This window comes from Pochonia chlamydosporia, chromosome 2 (assembly GCF_001653235.2).
Source record: "Pochonia chlamydosporia 170 chromosome 2, whole genome shotgun sequence".
In the NCBI taxonomy this organism is placed as follows: Eukaryota; Fungi; Ascomycota; class Sordariomycetes; order Hypocreales; family Clavicipitaceae; genus Pochonia; species Pochonia chlamydosporia.
In genome coordinates this window covers 1528220-1540884 of record NC_035791.1, presented here as the reverse complement: position 1 = coordinate 1540884, position 12665 = coordinate 1528220, and the positions used below count along the sequence as shown (strand labels likewise).

The window sequence follows — 12665 nt, the reverse complement described above, 5'->3', positions numbered from 1 at the left end:
TGCATGTCGTACGAGTTCACGAGATACTACTTGTCAGTACTGCCTTTTCCTAGCTGAGATATTATACTTAAAACCATAAATAAACGGATACTACATACTTAACATATGAGGTATCACTGTCTGGTACTAGTTTACGACTACCGAGCAGTCTTCCAAAATCTCGGATCCGTGCACTATCGGGGGCGGAGGCATCGGTCGATTTGAGGTGATTGACAATGTCAATGGCCTATGCTTATTCCATCTGATCAACCGCAACGGCATCGCCGCCACGCAGTCCTGCGACAATTTCCCCAACTGAGCCATCGCTAATTTTCCATAAATACCTCAGGTGAACATGTTTCACTCTGTGTTGGCCCGCCATGTACACAGGAAAGCCGCAAAACGTGATATTTTATCATAAACGATAGTCGCCTGCAGTAATCGGCAATTTCACCTCACGACGCTATGGCGGGCGCATTCCATGGATGCTTGTTGGTTGGATGTTGGTGGCCCGTTGTGTCACATTTTACATGGTATCGTCACAAGTGTTGGATGTGTGTATTTGGATAAGTCCTTTGTGTACTTGCGAGCATTGTCCACTGAGGGGTTGTGTCGTAATGTCTTGCCCGGAAACATCAACGACTATAATTTCAGCTGCAGCTCAATCTCAAGTTTGCCGCCAGTGCGCGGCACACTTTAAACGGTTCTTGTTTGCTTCGAAATCGACTATAAGAGCGGGCTGTCAACCCCTTTGTATTTCATAATTTCGTATCAACCAACTACTAGAGCTTTAAACATCCACCCTATAGACCTTAGAACAAACCAGCCATGAAGGTGAGCCGTGATACTCCCCCCCCCCCATACCGAAACTCTACTCACCTCCTCTACTCCGTAGACTGCAGCCATTCTCGCCAGCGCCGTTTTCGCGCTCTGTGTGACGGGAGCTCCGATGGTGTCGCGCACCGAGGAGAATACCCTGATCAACGGCCGCGTGAACCCTATCAAGCCACCCACGCTCGTTGAGTCCTTCGAGGACATCAATGGAGAATGGCATCTACGTCCTAAAGACCCGCTTAGAAGGACCGATGACCAGTTGCGGTCTGTTCCCGAGGAGGACACCAATGGCGAGTCTGTCAACATGGTGCCAAGTTTCAATTCGCCTGTTCGTACCGGTGTGGAAGAAACCGAAAAATATGAGCCCCTTCCGATCGACTAGTTCACCAGCAGAACATGGTAATGGAATCAGGTGGCGTGATCGTGGACCGATTCATATTAATGGCGAGAGATGACGAATTGACCTCATGACTAGGTATCGTGTCATGGGCCTTTCTGAGAGCAGAAAATGTGCACAGGACGTGGGATGGTCTCTTTTCTTGTAACAATAAGTGGTATTGAAAGACGGAGGAGAAAAACCTTTGAAATGATTGTCACATTTGGGTTGATTGAACCCATAAGACGTGGTTTGTTGCGTGGACGTACAATTGAGTAGGTTGACCGTTAATATATGTGTATTTTGATAATCTATTTGGTCGCTCATGTAAAGAAAATAAACCTTGGGCTCGATGTAGTTGGCACACGACACCTCTAGTCCTGTGGTGGAAGTCGGCTCCCATGCGGCCAGTCTGCGGGATGACTACCTACCTAGGTAGGTATATAGGAAAGGAGCATCTATATCTGAGTGAGTCAATGGATATACTGATATAATGCAGGTTATTTAGTGTACGAGACAATACACTGTTTTGGTAGGAACCAAGGTTTCCGTCATCTGGGCGATAGTAGGCAGGACTGTGCCTCACGTAGAATGGTCATTGAGTATCGAGGTGTCCCGGGTGGGAAATGACATCCAAGGATTTGATTGTGTTCGCGTCTCACGGCCAGCAGATGCAATGCGTCTCCATGTCTCCGACAGCAAATGATGCAGTCTTGGCGTTTGGTGCCAGAAACGGCTGGACGGTTGTGGATTAAAGCTTCGAGACCCGAGCTCTGGGACCGGCGACGAGGCGGCATTGAGCATGAAGTGGGTACGAGGCGGGCATGGCCACGGAGCATGGCCATTGGTCAGTTGTAAAGCTTGATATTGTGGGCCAGTGGGAGGGCGGGGACACGGCCCCAAGCCACGCTGTTATTCCTGGGTAATGAAATAGCTGTGCACACTAACAGGAATACCTGCTCACGGTATGGAGCCCTAACAGAAATCCACGACAAAAATTCACGGAATTAAGCGAAAAGGCGGGCCACAGCACAGGCAGCAGGACATTTTTGGGACATTTTTTGGCACTGCAAGGCTTGTGGCCACTGCACCGGGCGCCGTAAGTACCAGACCAGGGCTTTACAGTGCAACTTGGCCCGTCGGTCCACTGCCAGTGACTTCTAAGTTGACTTGAGCCGGCATCTGGCAGTTGATGAGTTGACGCATCTGGCTGGCTGGGCTGGCTGCCATGGGACGTCCCCCAGTCAATCAGAGCACCGCAGACCTGACGTCTGGTCCAGTCAACTGGTCCGTCACGCATTTCATCGTGTGCAGTCTGGTTTCTTTCCACTCATCCAGTCTGCCATCCTATTTGATCACCACACCCAGTCCACAGCTGCTGACTGACTGACTCTTTTCTGGTGCTTCACACCCACCTTGACCCCCCCAGACACCAGAGACTTTTGCGCGCTTAATCCTCTCCGAGGTCATGCGATCTTAAGCACCTCCCCCTTCCTCCACAAGTAGCACCCGACCGCCGACACAGACAATTGCAAAGTAGCCGACTCGCCCAAGGCCATCAAGATGTCCCAGGTCGCTTCTCAGGTATGGACGATATCGTGTACCCTTGACGTAGAGGCCATTGCCTCATCGCTTCCCTCGCACCCAAACCATCACCGTTGTCAATGCCATCGCCATCGCTGTCGGCTTCATCGCCTCGGCCCTCAAGTTCTCCCTGATCACAGGCGCCGTCCCTCTCGTCTTGCCGACGTCCATGTCGCCCGACCTGTGTTCCGGCCAGATCTGCCCCCTTTCCTCTGCCTCTACCCTTCGTTTCTTTTTTTTTTCCTCATCGAGTCTCAAGCAATGAGCTCTCGGCATCCGTCTCGATCATTCTCTTGTTGATATCAAAGCTAACTGTTTTTTCTTGCAGAACCGTTTCGCCTTCCTTGGTACGAACCTTTCTGGCCGCCAACCCTCTCGAGCTTCCTGATACCGTTCTCTTCGGGTAGCCGTTGAATTTTCGCAGCCACATATTATCCTTTGCGCGTAATTGAAACCAGGCTGACCTAGTATCGCGAATGCAGGCAACGACGACTCTGGCGAGGACAAGCCAATTGCCCCCGTCAAGACCGTCGACAAGGCCACCGCCCGTACCACTAAGCGCAACGTTGAGCCCCAGGCTCCCGCTGCTCCTACTCGCGGCACTGGCAACCGCCGCGGAGGTCCCCGTGGAAATGAGGGTGGTAAGTTGGATTTTCGAGTCTATCGCAAGCTTCGCTGGGCATCTCCAACGTCGCAATGTCAAGATGATAAAAAACTAACTGTGCTGTTGTATAGCTTTCCGCGACCGTGGTGCCGGCAGCGACAGAAACCACGCTCGCTCCACCGACGAGGCCTCTAGAGATGGCCCCCGTGGTGGCTACGGTGCTCGTGTCCGTGGCGGTAAGTAATAGGAAATGACATTCTCTTTCCCCAATTGCGGTCCACCTTTCACAGCCTGGAGCCGACGGCTGGGCTCGTAAGAAACAAGAGACATACTAACGTGCCATTTTCACCAGGCCGCGGCTCTCGTCGCCCCCGTGAGAACGATGACCGCCACACCTCTCGCACTGGTGTCCACCCGTACGCCTCCTACATATCCCTTTACTGATTCTCTGTTGAATGCTATCTAACATTGGTAATGTTGCAGTGGCTCCGAGAAGCAGGCTGCCCAGTCCTGGGGCGCCAATGAAGGCGAGGCTGAGCTGAAGGATGAGCAGGCTGGCGAGGCCATTGCCCAATCTGAGAAGAAGGATGCCCTTGCCGAGGATGCCGCTGGCGAAGAGCCCGCTGAGCCTGAGGACAAGAGCGTCTCCTACGCCGACTACCTCGCCCAGCAGGCCGAGAAGAAGCTCAGCCTTGAGGGCGGCTTCAAGGTCCGTGAGGCCAACGAGGGCAGCAAGCTCGACAAGAAGTGGGCTGGCGCCAAGGCCCTCGAGAAGGCCGAGGACGAGGACTTCATCTCCGGTAGCCACGGCAAGAAGCAGCGTGAGCGTGAGCGCAAGGTCAAGCAGACCATCGACTTCGACCCTCGCTTCGTCGAGCCTGAGCGCACACGCGGTGCTCCCCGTGGCCGCGGCGGCCGTGGTGGACGTGGTGGTGAGCGTGGCGGCGATCGTGGCCGTGGAGGCAACTTCCGCGGTGGACGAGGTGGTGCCGCTAACATCAACACCAAGGACGAGTCTGCCTTCCCCAGCCTCGGCAAATAAACGCCCTGCGGCGGCGTACACTGGCTCCCTTTATCTTGAGTAATTTCGACATGTCCATGGCGCAAGATACCCCACCATGGCCATGTTGAATATATCTCGAAGGGCGTACACATCTACCCCGGGAGCCCGAAAGCAATCCTTTCACTGCCTTCTCACGGAGCCATAAGGTTGCGTCTCAAAATCAAAATTTAGTAAATGCGATGGACAGTTACTGGAAGAAGAAATAAAAAAAGGAAAAAGAGAGGAACGAAGAAAATCAACAAGAGAGAGAAAAAAAAAGTGTTGCCACCGTTCAAGAAAGGGAGAACCACACAAAGTTGACCTTTACTCGGTGGAAAGGGAGGGTTTTTCAAAGCATCCTCATGGTTTTGTCCTCTTTTTTTTAATTTTTAGCCACCCGAAAACAAAGGGACTGGCGGTCGGGGGAAAAACAAGTTTTACAACCCTTTTTTTTTAGAAAACACTTGGTCGGAATGGTCTGATTTCTTTTGGCTGGTAACGGTGCGGGTGTACCCGCTACGCGAGTCTTGTCTACGTTGGGCAGTTCCTGATTTTTTTCTTTTTTCTCTGTGATCTTTTTTTTTTGCTCTTTCTACTTATAGGTATAACTGAATGGTTTTCCTTGTTTGACCTGACCTGGACTTGTGAGTGTTTGTGCTACGAACTTGTGTGGTTTATTTTGTTCATGCCGTGACTATTGCATGCAGAAGATATGGTACGTTTCTGATGTCAATCTCCATCGTGGTGCATGGTAAGTAGCCATTCCTCATGTGCCGCGTAGTGTGCTGCATTGATGCCTAGACATGTAGTTCACATTGCTTACACCTTTCCATATCATTCTTAAACCGTCCATTTATTCCGGGTAACTTCCATGTGTACTTTTCATTATTCTCCTGCGACTTTACCCTCTAATAGGGGCATCGTATATACTTTTTGAACAACATCGCCATCTTGCTCTGGTCCCCCAAAAGTATAAACATCTTTTTCGTCCCTGTATTCCTACAATGCGGCTCCTTCATACAAGAAACTTGACTGGTCTTGAAACACAGAATGACTGCCATCATATAAATATATAACCAGAAAGGACCGAATAACCATTAACCCCATGAAATGCCATGCTTATGCCAATTGTTTTGCACCCCCCCCCAAAAAAAAAACGATTCCCAGTCTTTACCGAAAAGACCTAAAAGACTTATTCGCCAAAGGAGACACCGATGTCCCGATTCCCAAAGCATTATCTCGTGTCCTACGTCCCGCCATGTTGGGCGTGTTTGCACAAAAGCCGCAGATGTATACACTCGGCATTGTCCGCCGGGTAATATTGATACACTTTCCGTGGAGCCACATTTCACACGATTCGCTAACAAGAGACAATTATCAGGATGCTGCGTTTGAGAAGACGTCTTTGGGAGTTACAACGACCTACCATTGAACCATGAAGCCATCACTCTCGTCTGCCTTGCTGATGTTGCATACGCATCGGACGTTATAGGTATCCGGCCCGTAGCTTGACTCAGTCAGGCTGGTTGGTGAAATAATACCTCCAGGAAAGTTGCGAAGATTGGTGTTCAAGGTCCGCTGTGACGATCGACTGGATCCGACCTGGAGAGAGCGCTTCTGTCGATCCTGGACAACTTTTCTCAATTCGCTAGCCGCATCTCCGACCTTGCCGGGTTTCTCATTAACCACCGTCTCTGCTTCGCTCTCCCCCTCGTTGGCCGAGTTGCTATTGCTTCTGTCGCTGACGCTTCGCCTCGAGGAGTGGAAAATTGACCCTACTGGCTTCCGGGGATCCGGGAGAGCGAACGACGCATTGAAAGAGCTGGTCCGGCTGGGGATTATTATGGGTTCATCATCAGTATCAGAATCATCTTCCGCCGATGACCAGCTTCGACGTGTTGACAGGTCCTGAGAACTTTGACTTCGAGTCATCGAGGTACCGCCACCTCCTAGCATTGTGGTTTCGACTGTCGCTCGCCCGTGTGCATCAATGGAGAACCTGATAGAGGCGCGTTGTCTGGCCTGCGGCGATGTCTCTGGGATGGATGCTAGACTCGATAACCGCTGCTGTGTCTTGAGCGGCGATATCCTGCCTGGCAGACGAGATGTAGATTTGCTGGCTGTGATTCCTGACCCAGAGGCTGGCCTCGCTGCAGGAGCCAACACCGGAAGCGAGCCTCGTCTCGCGCCTTTCCTTCCTCGATTCTCACTAACGCTTCGACCAAGTCCTGGCCTGCCCGATGCCTTTACTGGAGAGCTTGCCGTTGCTCGGTCTGGTCCCTTGATGGCCTTCTTTCCGTCTCTGACAACGCCTGACCTGCGAACATCTCCTACTTGGGCCTTACCCGATTGGACAATTGCTGCCTCTGCAGATCCAGATTGAACCATAGTACTGAATTCAGCATCCATGGAGGCGCTCTGCGGTCGACTGAAAAGTAAGCCTGGGTCAACACCATTGCCGGAATTTACCATGTTAAACGGGTCATCCAACATAGGGGCAAAAGATGTCGACAACGAAGGGTCGGTAGCGCTGGTGCATACAGCAGTAGATGCTGGTGGTTTTGGAGCCAGTGTTCTCTCTTGTCTAACGGGCTGTAAATTTTCTTGATTTGACGAGGGCGGAGCGCTGGTATCCTGGAAAAGCTGAATATCGCTGTTCCAATCAAAAGAGCCTGTATGGCGGTGAGAAGGCGTAGGAGGTTGGAACATATTAGCACTTGCTGTGAAGTCCAGATCCATATTCACAGACATAGATGGGTCCCAAAAGTTGGATTGTGTAACGGCTGGAGCAGACATCGGATAGCCGAACATGTCGGTAGCACTTCCCATCAATACCGCCATTTCCTGTTGCGATGGATCATGGAAGTCCGGATGGCCGAAGCTTTGGTCATTTTGCATATTGACCTTTGGGGCGAGCTTTCGCTCTCCCTTTCGTGCCGTGGGCGGCGGTGAAATAACCTGGGTCGGCTCCTCTTCGGTGATAGAACCCCGTCGAGCTTTCTTGGATAATGAGGTCGGGGTCTTGGATAGACGGGGACTGAGCTGAGGGTTGAAGCTGGTAGCAGCGGATGGGTTTGGAGACGACGGTAAACGGTGGGCTGGAGCAACAGGAGGCAAAGCGGCGCTTGGGTTTGGGGAGAAGTGGTTTACATGCGCGGCGATTTCAACAGCTAGGCCCTCAGCAGACAACAACCGCTTATGACCAACAGAAGAGCTCGCCGATGTGGCAGATATAAGGTCTGGGAAAGGACCTTGGGTACCACGTAGGTTGCCTGGAGTTGCGTTGAAGACGGAGTACTCTTCGGCAAACCGAGGAGTCAAGCCACCGGCTTCTGAAAAAGAGCCTTGATAGTGTTTCGGCGTTTCGAATATGGGACTCGGAAAGGTGGCAGTTGTTGGGGTTTGCTTCGGCGTGGGCGGCTGAGCGTTTGGTTCTCCAAAGCTACTGTAGAAAACGATTATCGAGTCAGCTCGAATGTGTAACAATAAATGAATAGTCGGTGGTGGAAAGTGGGGAGTGCGCGGTGCTGAACAGACATACCTTGCGGCCAGATAATCCTCGCTCATAGCAAACCGTGGGATTGCAATAATGTTACAGCCCAAGAATATTCATCCCAGGATTGTAATAGCAGGGCAAAATTGGTGATTCGATTCAAACCGGTTATGTGCCAGGTGTTTTGAAAGTATCCAATCACAGTGATGCAGTGTTCCGGACCAATGTCAGTTGCGTGCAACTTGGATTCACACGGCGGTAAGAGGGCTGCAAACGAAGATCTGTCGTTCGTCTTGGTGAGAGGCTATGCCGGTTTGTACAGGCAAAAACGTCCCGGGGCAGGAGATTGGTATTAGAGGTACACAGAATAAGGACGAATATCAGTCATGAAAAAGAAAGAAACAGAATATCATTAGGTTCATGGAAGAAGAAAACTGGGAGAAGGGCAAAAATGCTTTGGTCAGATTCGAGAAAAGCACGAGCAATCACCCACTGCAGGAGTCAAGGGAGACCAAGAGGGGAGACGAGACGGAGCTCACCTCGACCACTAAAAGTCAAGTCAACAAGGGGGACCCCGCTGGTGGTCACCACAGAAGGGAGACAATGCCGGCAGTTATGTTTGCTACCAGTGACTTGTATCAACTTGGTCGAGAGGGAAACAGAAACGAACTAAACGGGGCGTAGGAAGGACGAACGGTAAAATAGACGACAGGTTCAACGCAATCACCTTTGATAGGAACGATGTGTTAGGAAAAGAAGGAGAGGATGAAAGAGATGAGCATTAGCAAACTAGATTGCAGACATCCACGAGCAAATGACGAGCTAGTCAGATAGCACTCGATCGGTTGGCGATGATGGGCCGGTGGGCGGCACCGGGGGAGTCTGTCTCCAGGCAGAAGAGGCAGGATGAGGCACCTTGGTTCCAGTCCGCCGCAAAAGCTCAGCTCCAGCTCCATGCTCGACTCGGACAAAATTTTGGCGAGGGACAACGGGCGAGCAACCAGTGGACCGCCGCCCACTCCAACAGAGAAGGGCGGAACAGGGGTACCAAGGACGGCCTGAGTTCGACTTGGTTGACCCGGTTTGACTGGCTGTGACTGGCTTTCATTCCCCAAATGGGCGAGGTGAAGGTTCAGCGGGTATTGGAAGAGAGAGCAACGACTCTCTGTTCCTCTTGGCAAACCGTCACTCCGACAGAAACCAGAACCCTTTCTCGCGAGACATTCCGTTCGTCAGCCAAACGGTCGTTGGAGAGACTCGTGATGCCCGTGCTTGTCCATGTCCATATCCGTCAATTGCACGGCCCCATTCAGATTTCCATGATGTTAAACTTTTGTGCCTGGGCTGAGAACAGACCCTCACAGCTCACCCCGCGACCAGAGTGACTGAGAACATGTCGTTCCTGAATCTAAGCCAGGCGGAGACGAAATTGTGGGCTTCAGTGCATGATTGATGCAGTTTGGCAGTACCTTGGTACGCCATGCCATGCCATACACAATTGTCTCGTTTGCTGCGGCTTGTTCTTGCGTGCTTTCGGCGACTTGGCTTTTGGACCATGGCCGGATTGACTTCTGACGTTATAGTCTCTGCTTTTGGACCATGCCTTTTGCACCAGCACCATCGACATCCTTGCCATGTCTGGCCATTCGGGCATGGCCATTCTTTTTGACTGACCTGACCAAAGCTTACTGGACAGCTTGGGCGGTCTTAGTCCCATGTGGGATTCTCTCAAGTCCTTGCTGGCCCGCTTGCCTGCAGCGAATTCCAGGGAGAGACAATCAGCTCCTCGCCTGTTTGAGTTGCTCAAGAGACGGGCGGAGACTCTCCAAGGCACAAGGTAAAGCGTTCCACCTTGGACCGTACTGCAGGGATGAGGACGAGGAGTCTCTTGCTCCCGGGCATATCTCTTTCTGTCTCTGTGGCTGCATCTCAGGTCGACTGTCTCCCTTCCCTCAGGTTCGGACATGTTGCCTCCCCCCTTTGGATCAAAGTATTGGTCTGTGAAGAATCAATTTCTGGTAGTGGTCGCCCCGAAAGGATTTGGAACGGCCCGGCAGCCTCGGATTTGGCTGGTCACTCTCTTTTGTTTTGGATTGGGGACATGCGCCGCTGTCACACAGAGATTTCTGAGAACTCTTGAAGACATATGATGAAGTCAAAATTGCCATTGATACCGAAACAGCTCTATGGTGGCCAAAGCGGCTGGCTACAACCAACCACGAGATGACTTTGGCTCCAAAACGGGCATCTATGCCACTCGCAACTTCCCAGTCTGTCCGAGACGGTCGACGTCAAGTAAGAGCAGGAGCAATCCTTCCATGTCCTTATTCAATCTCTGCTGCTCATTTCAATTGTGACTCCGCATCTCACCATCATGCTCCATGAATGAAGCGCTCTTTCAAGCATATTATTGCATATCTCTGCTATCCAGTTTGGTCCGTCGCTTTCTCGACGCACCGCCAATCAAGTTGATCTTCTTCCATGGATGCAAGAAAATGCATGCACGAAGACACAACTCCTGTCCATCCCTGGCGCTTATTTTGGCAAACATCCAACTTCCCTGCCTAACCCACTGGGCCACCGTGCATGCCCGCGATACGAGCATCTTCGCAATTTCTCCCTTCCTGTGGCTCTCTCGACGTCCGATGTTCCATCCTGGCTCGAGAGAGCCTTGTGTTGCAACGCTAAGTTTGCCACCGCCTAAAAACATGACACCAAGCTCTAACCAGGCTGAGATGATGCCGTGGTTTATATTCCATCTTTCAAATATTCAGCAGTCATAATGCGGTATTCATGTTGTAGGCATTCGTTTGGCATCCTCATTTTTCACCTTGTACCATATCACCCAAGGCGACACAATACAAACTGGCGACTCTGGAACAAGAAGTCCCTCAAGAACGATAGCGGATCGGTGATATAGCATTTTAACTGTGTGCGGCTTGCCCTCCATCTACCCCCCCCCCCCAAGGTGTCAGAACTGCGTTCTCCTGCCTAGGCTGGGGTTTTGGTAGATATGACTTGTCTTGTCGCCTAGGTAGTTAGGCACTTTGAACTTGCTGGCTGGGCTGATCTAAGTTAATTTGCAGGTTAAACAGGTCAATTTCGATATCTTGGCCACGAAGACCCTGGTTAAGACGGCAAAAGAATTTGGCCGGAAAGTCTTTCGTCAAATGGATACAAGGTTACAACAATATCCCCAAATATGAATTCTGTATCAAGCCCGATCCTGTCTTGGCCGGACAGCCATGTCAGATGCAGACTTCCAGATGCAAAATCGTGGGGATAGCGGGTCCTTACATTTTGGGTGGTGGACTGTTGCTCAAACAGGGAAGTCAGCACAAGCCACCGTCCGGGTCAGGATCTCGATCAGCACTGAGCCATTTTGGCTGCAATTTTCTTCATGTTGAACCAAAGACACATTAGCATGGTGCATTTAAGAGCTTTATAGGCTAAGTCAACGGTAGTGTTTTCTAACAAGTGGCCAACGCCAGAATGACTGCCAATTTTGAAAAGGCTAAATCCATACTCAAGATGGTTGGGCTAGATTGCCTGAATCGTTGGATGGAGTAGACATCCACGAAAGGAAACTATTTGCATGGTCAATTTCGGTGCATCGAATTCCCATGCTGACTTTGGCGCGGGAACAGGACGGCTTGGGCGAATGGCTCTGAGGAAAGTCTCATATCTGTGGACTGCTGATAAGACATGGCCTCTTTTTCATGTCTCATCATGCAGGATACGCCGGGAGTCGATATTAAAGGTGCCCGTGAACGCCACGCCCTCATCAACCAGACTTGTTCCAGATGTGCAAGATCTGTTGCCATAGTGCCATGAACTTGGAGTGCTCAGGCACACGGACTCTGTACCTGAAGTCGTCTGGTCCCTGAGCCGCCATCATACCAGGTGCTTTCTCACTGGGGGAAGGTTCCATGCTTGTTGGCCGCCTCGCATTTCATGCGATTTTTTTTCTTGTTTTGGCTGATGAATGGAGATCAGCCCCTCAACCCATCTTTTGGACATGAAATTCGATATTTCGGCCCACATCATTATCCTGGTAACAATCAGCAGCCACATATCGGGCAACACTGTTTAGCATTAACCACCCCAACCAGGATGGTAGTTGCTCCGTATTTGAAGAGGCTGAATCTTCGGCTCTCCGGGTTGAGTCGGACGCAGTCGACCATCAAGATGGCGAGGTTTTTTTTTTTTTTTTTTGTCATGTTGTCCAACCGTCTCGTTTCTTCCTTTGAGCCACACGAATATGTGCCTCTCTGCCATTCTCATGGCATCAAGCTGGAGATCTGCACTGATGGACCTGATCACAGAGTGGAAACAATAAGTAATAATCGTCCAAGGATAGCTGAAATGAGGGGGGTCAATGACGAAAAGCTGTCATCACATATGCACTTCAACAACCAGGAACGAACTATGGTGGCGTAGTATTAGTTCTTGGAAAGTAAAGAACTAGCGAAGTCGACCTGTCGAGGCACGGAACATCTCCCACATCACCGAGCTTCGTCCACTGTGGCGTACTCTGGTCTTGAGGCACGTTGACCTCAAGGAGGGATGGGTAGCCACTTGTTCTCGACTAGATCAGAAGCTCGGACAAACAGTGTGGCTGCCCAAATGTTGAGAACAGTTGAAGACGCCTAAAAGTACTGTATTTGTTTTCCCTGGGGCGAACAGAAAATGTATTGCGCAGGTTGAGGACAATCTTAACCCGTGCGTCCTCATTTGTCTGGGCCGGTTCGAT

At 51.0% G+C, this 12665-nt stretch overlaps 3 protein-coding genes across 3 annotated transcripts; 2 read left to right on the top strand and 1 right to left on the bottom strand.

Annotated features, from left to right (window-relative positions):
* Window positions 1–807: 807 nt before the first annotated feature.
* VFPPC_17588 (hypothetical protein) lies at window positions 808–1195 on the top strand (the record flags this gene model as incomplete). The annotated part of the gene is made up of 2 exons (XM_022429284.1): window positions 808–813; window positions 875–1195. 2 exons carry the CDS (start codon window positions 808–810, stop codon window positions 1193–1195), a joined length of 327 nt encoding a protein of 108 aa, XP_022285689.1.
* Window positions 1196–2752: 1557 nt separating this feature from the next.
* On the top strand, window positions 2753–4419 carry VFPPC_17589 (stm1 domain-containing protein; the record flags this gene model as incomplete). The annotated part of the gene is made up of 6 exons (XM_022429285.1): window positions 2753–2773; window positions 3102–3120; window positions 3256–3414; window positions 3509–3613; window positions 3730–3793; window positions 3861–4419. 6 exons carry the CDS (start codon window positions 2753–2755, stop codon window positions 4417–4419), a joined length of 927 nt encoding a protein of 308 aa, XP_022285688.1.
* A 1422-nt stretch (window positions 4420–5841) lies between these two features.
* Window positions 5842–7986, bottom strand: VFPPC_02614 (PHD finger domain-containing protein; the record flags this gene model as incomplete). The annotated part of the gene is made up of 2 exons (XM_022428283.1): window positions 5842–7861; window positions 7961–7986. The coding sequence occupies 2 exons, from the start codon at window positions 7984–7986 to the stop codon at window positions 5842–5844; spliced, it is 2046 nt and encodes a 681-aa protein (XP_022284556.1).
* Between the last annotated feature and the right edge of the window lie 4679 nt (window positions 7987–12665).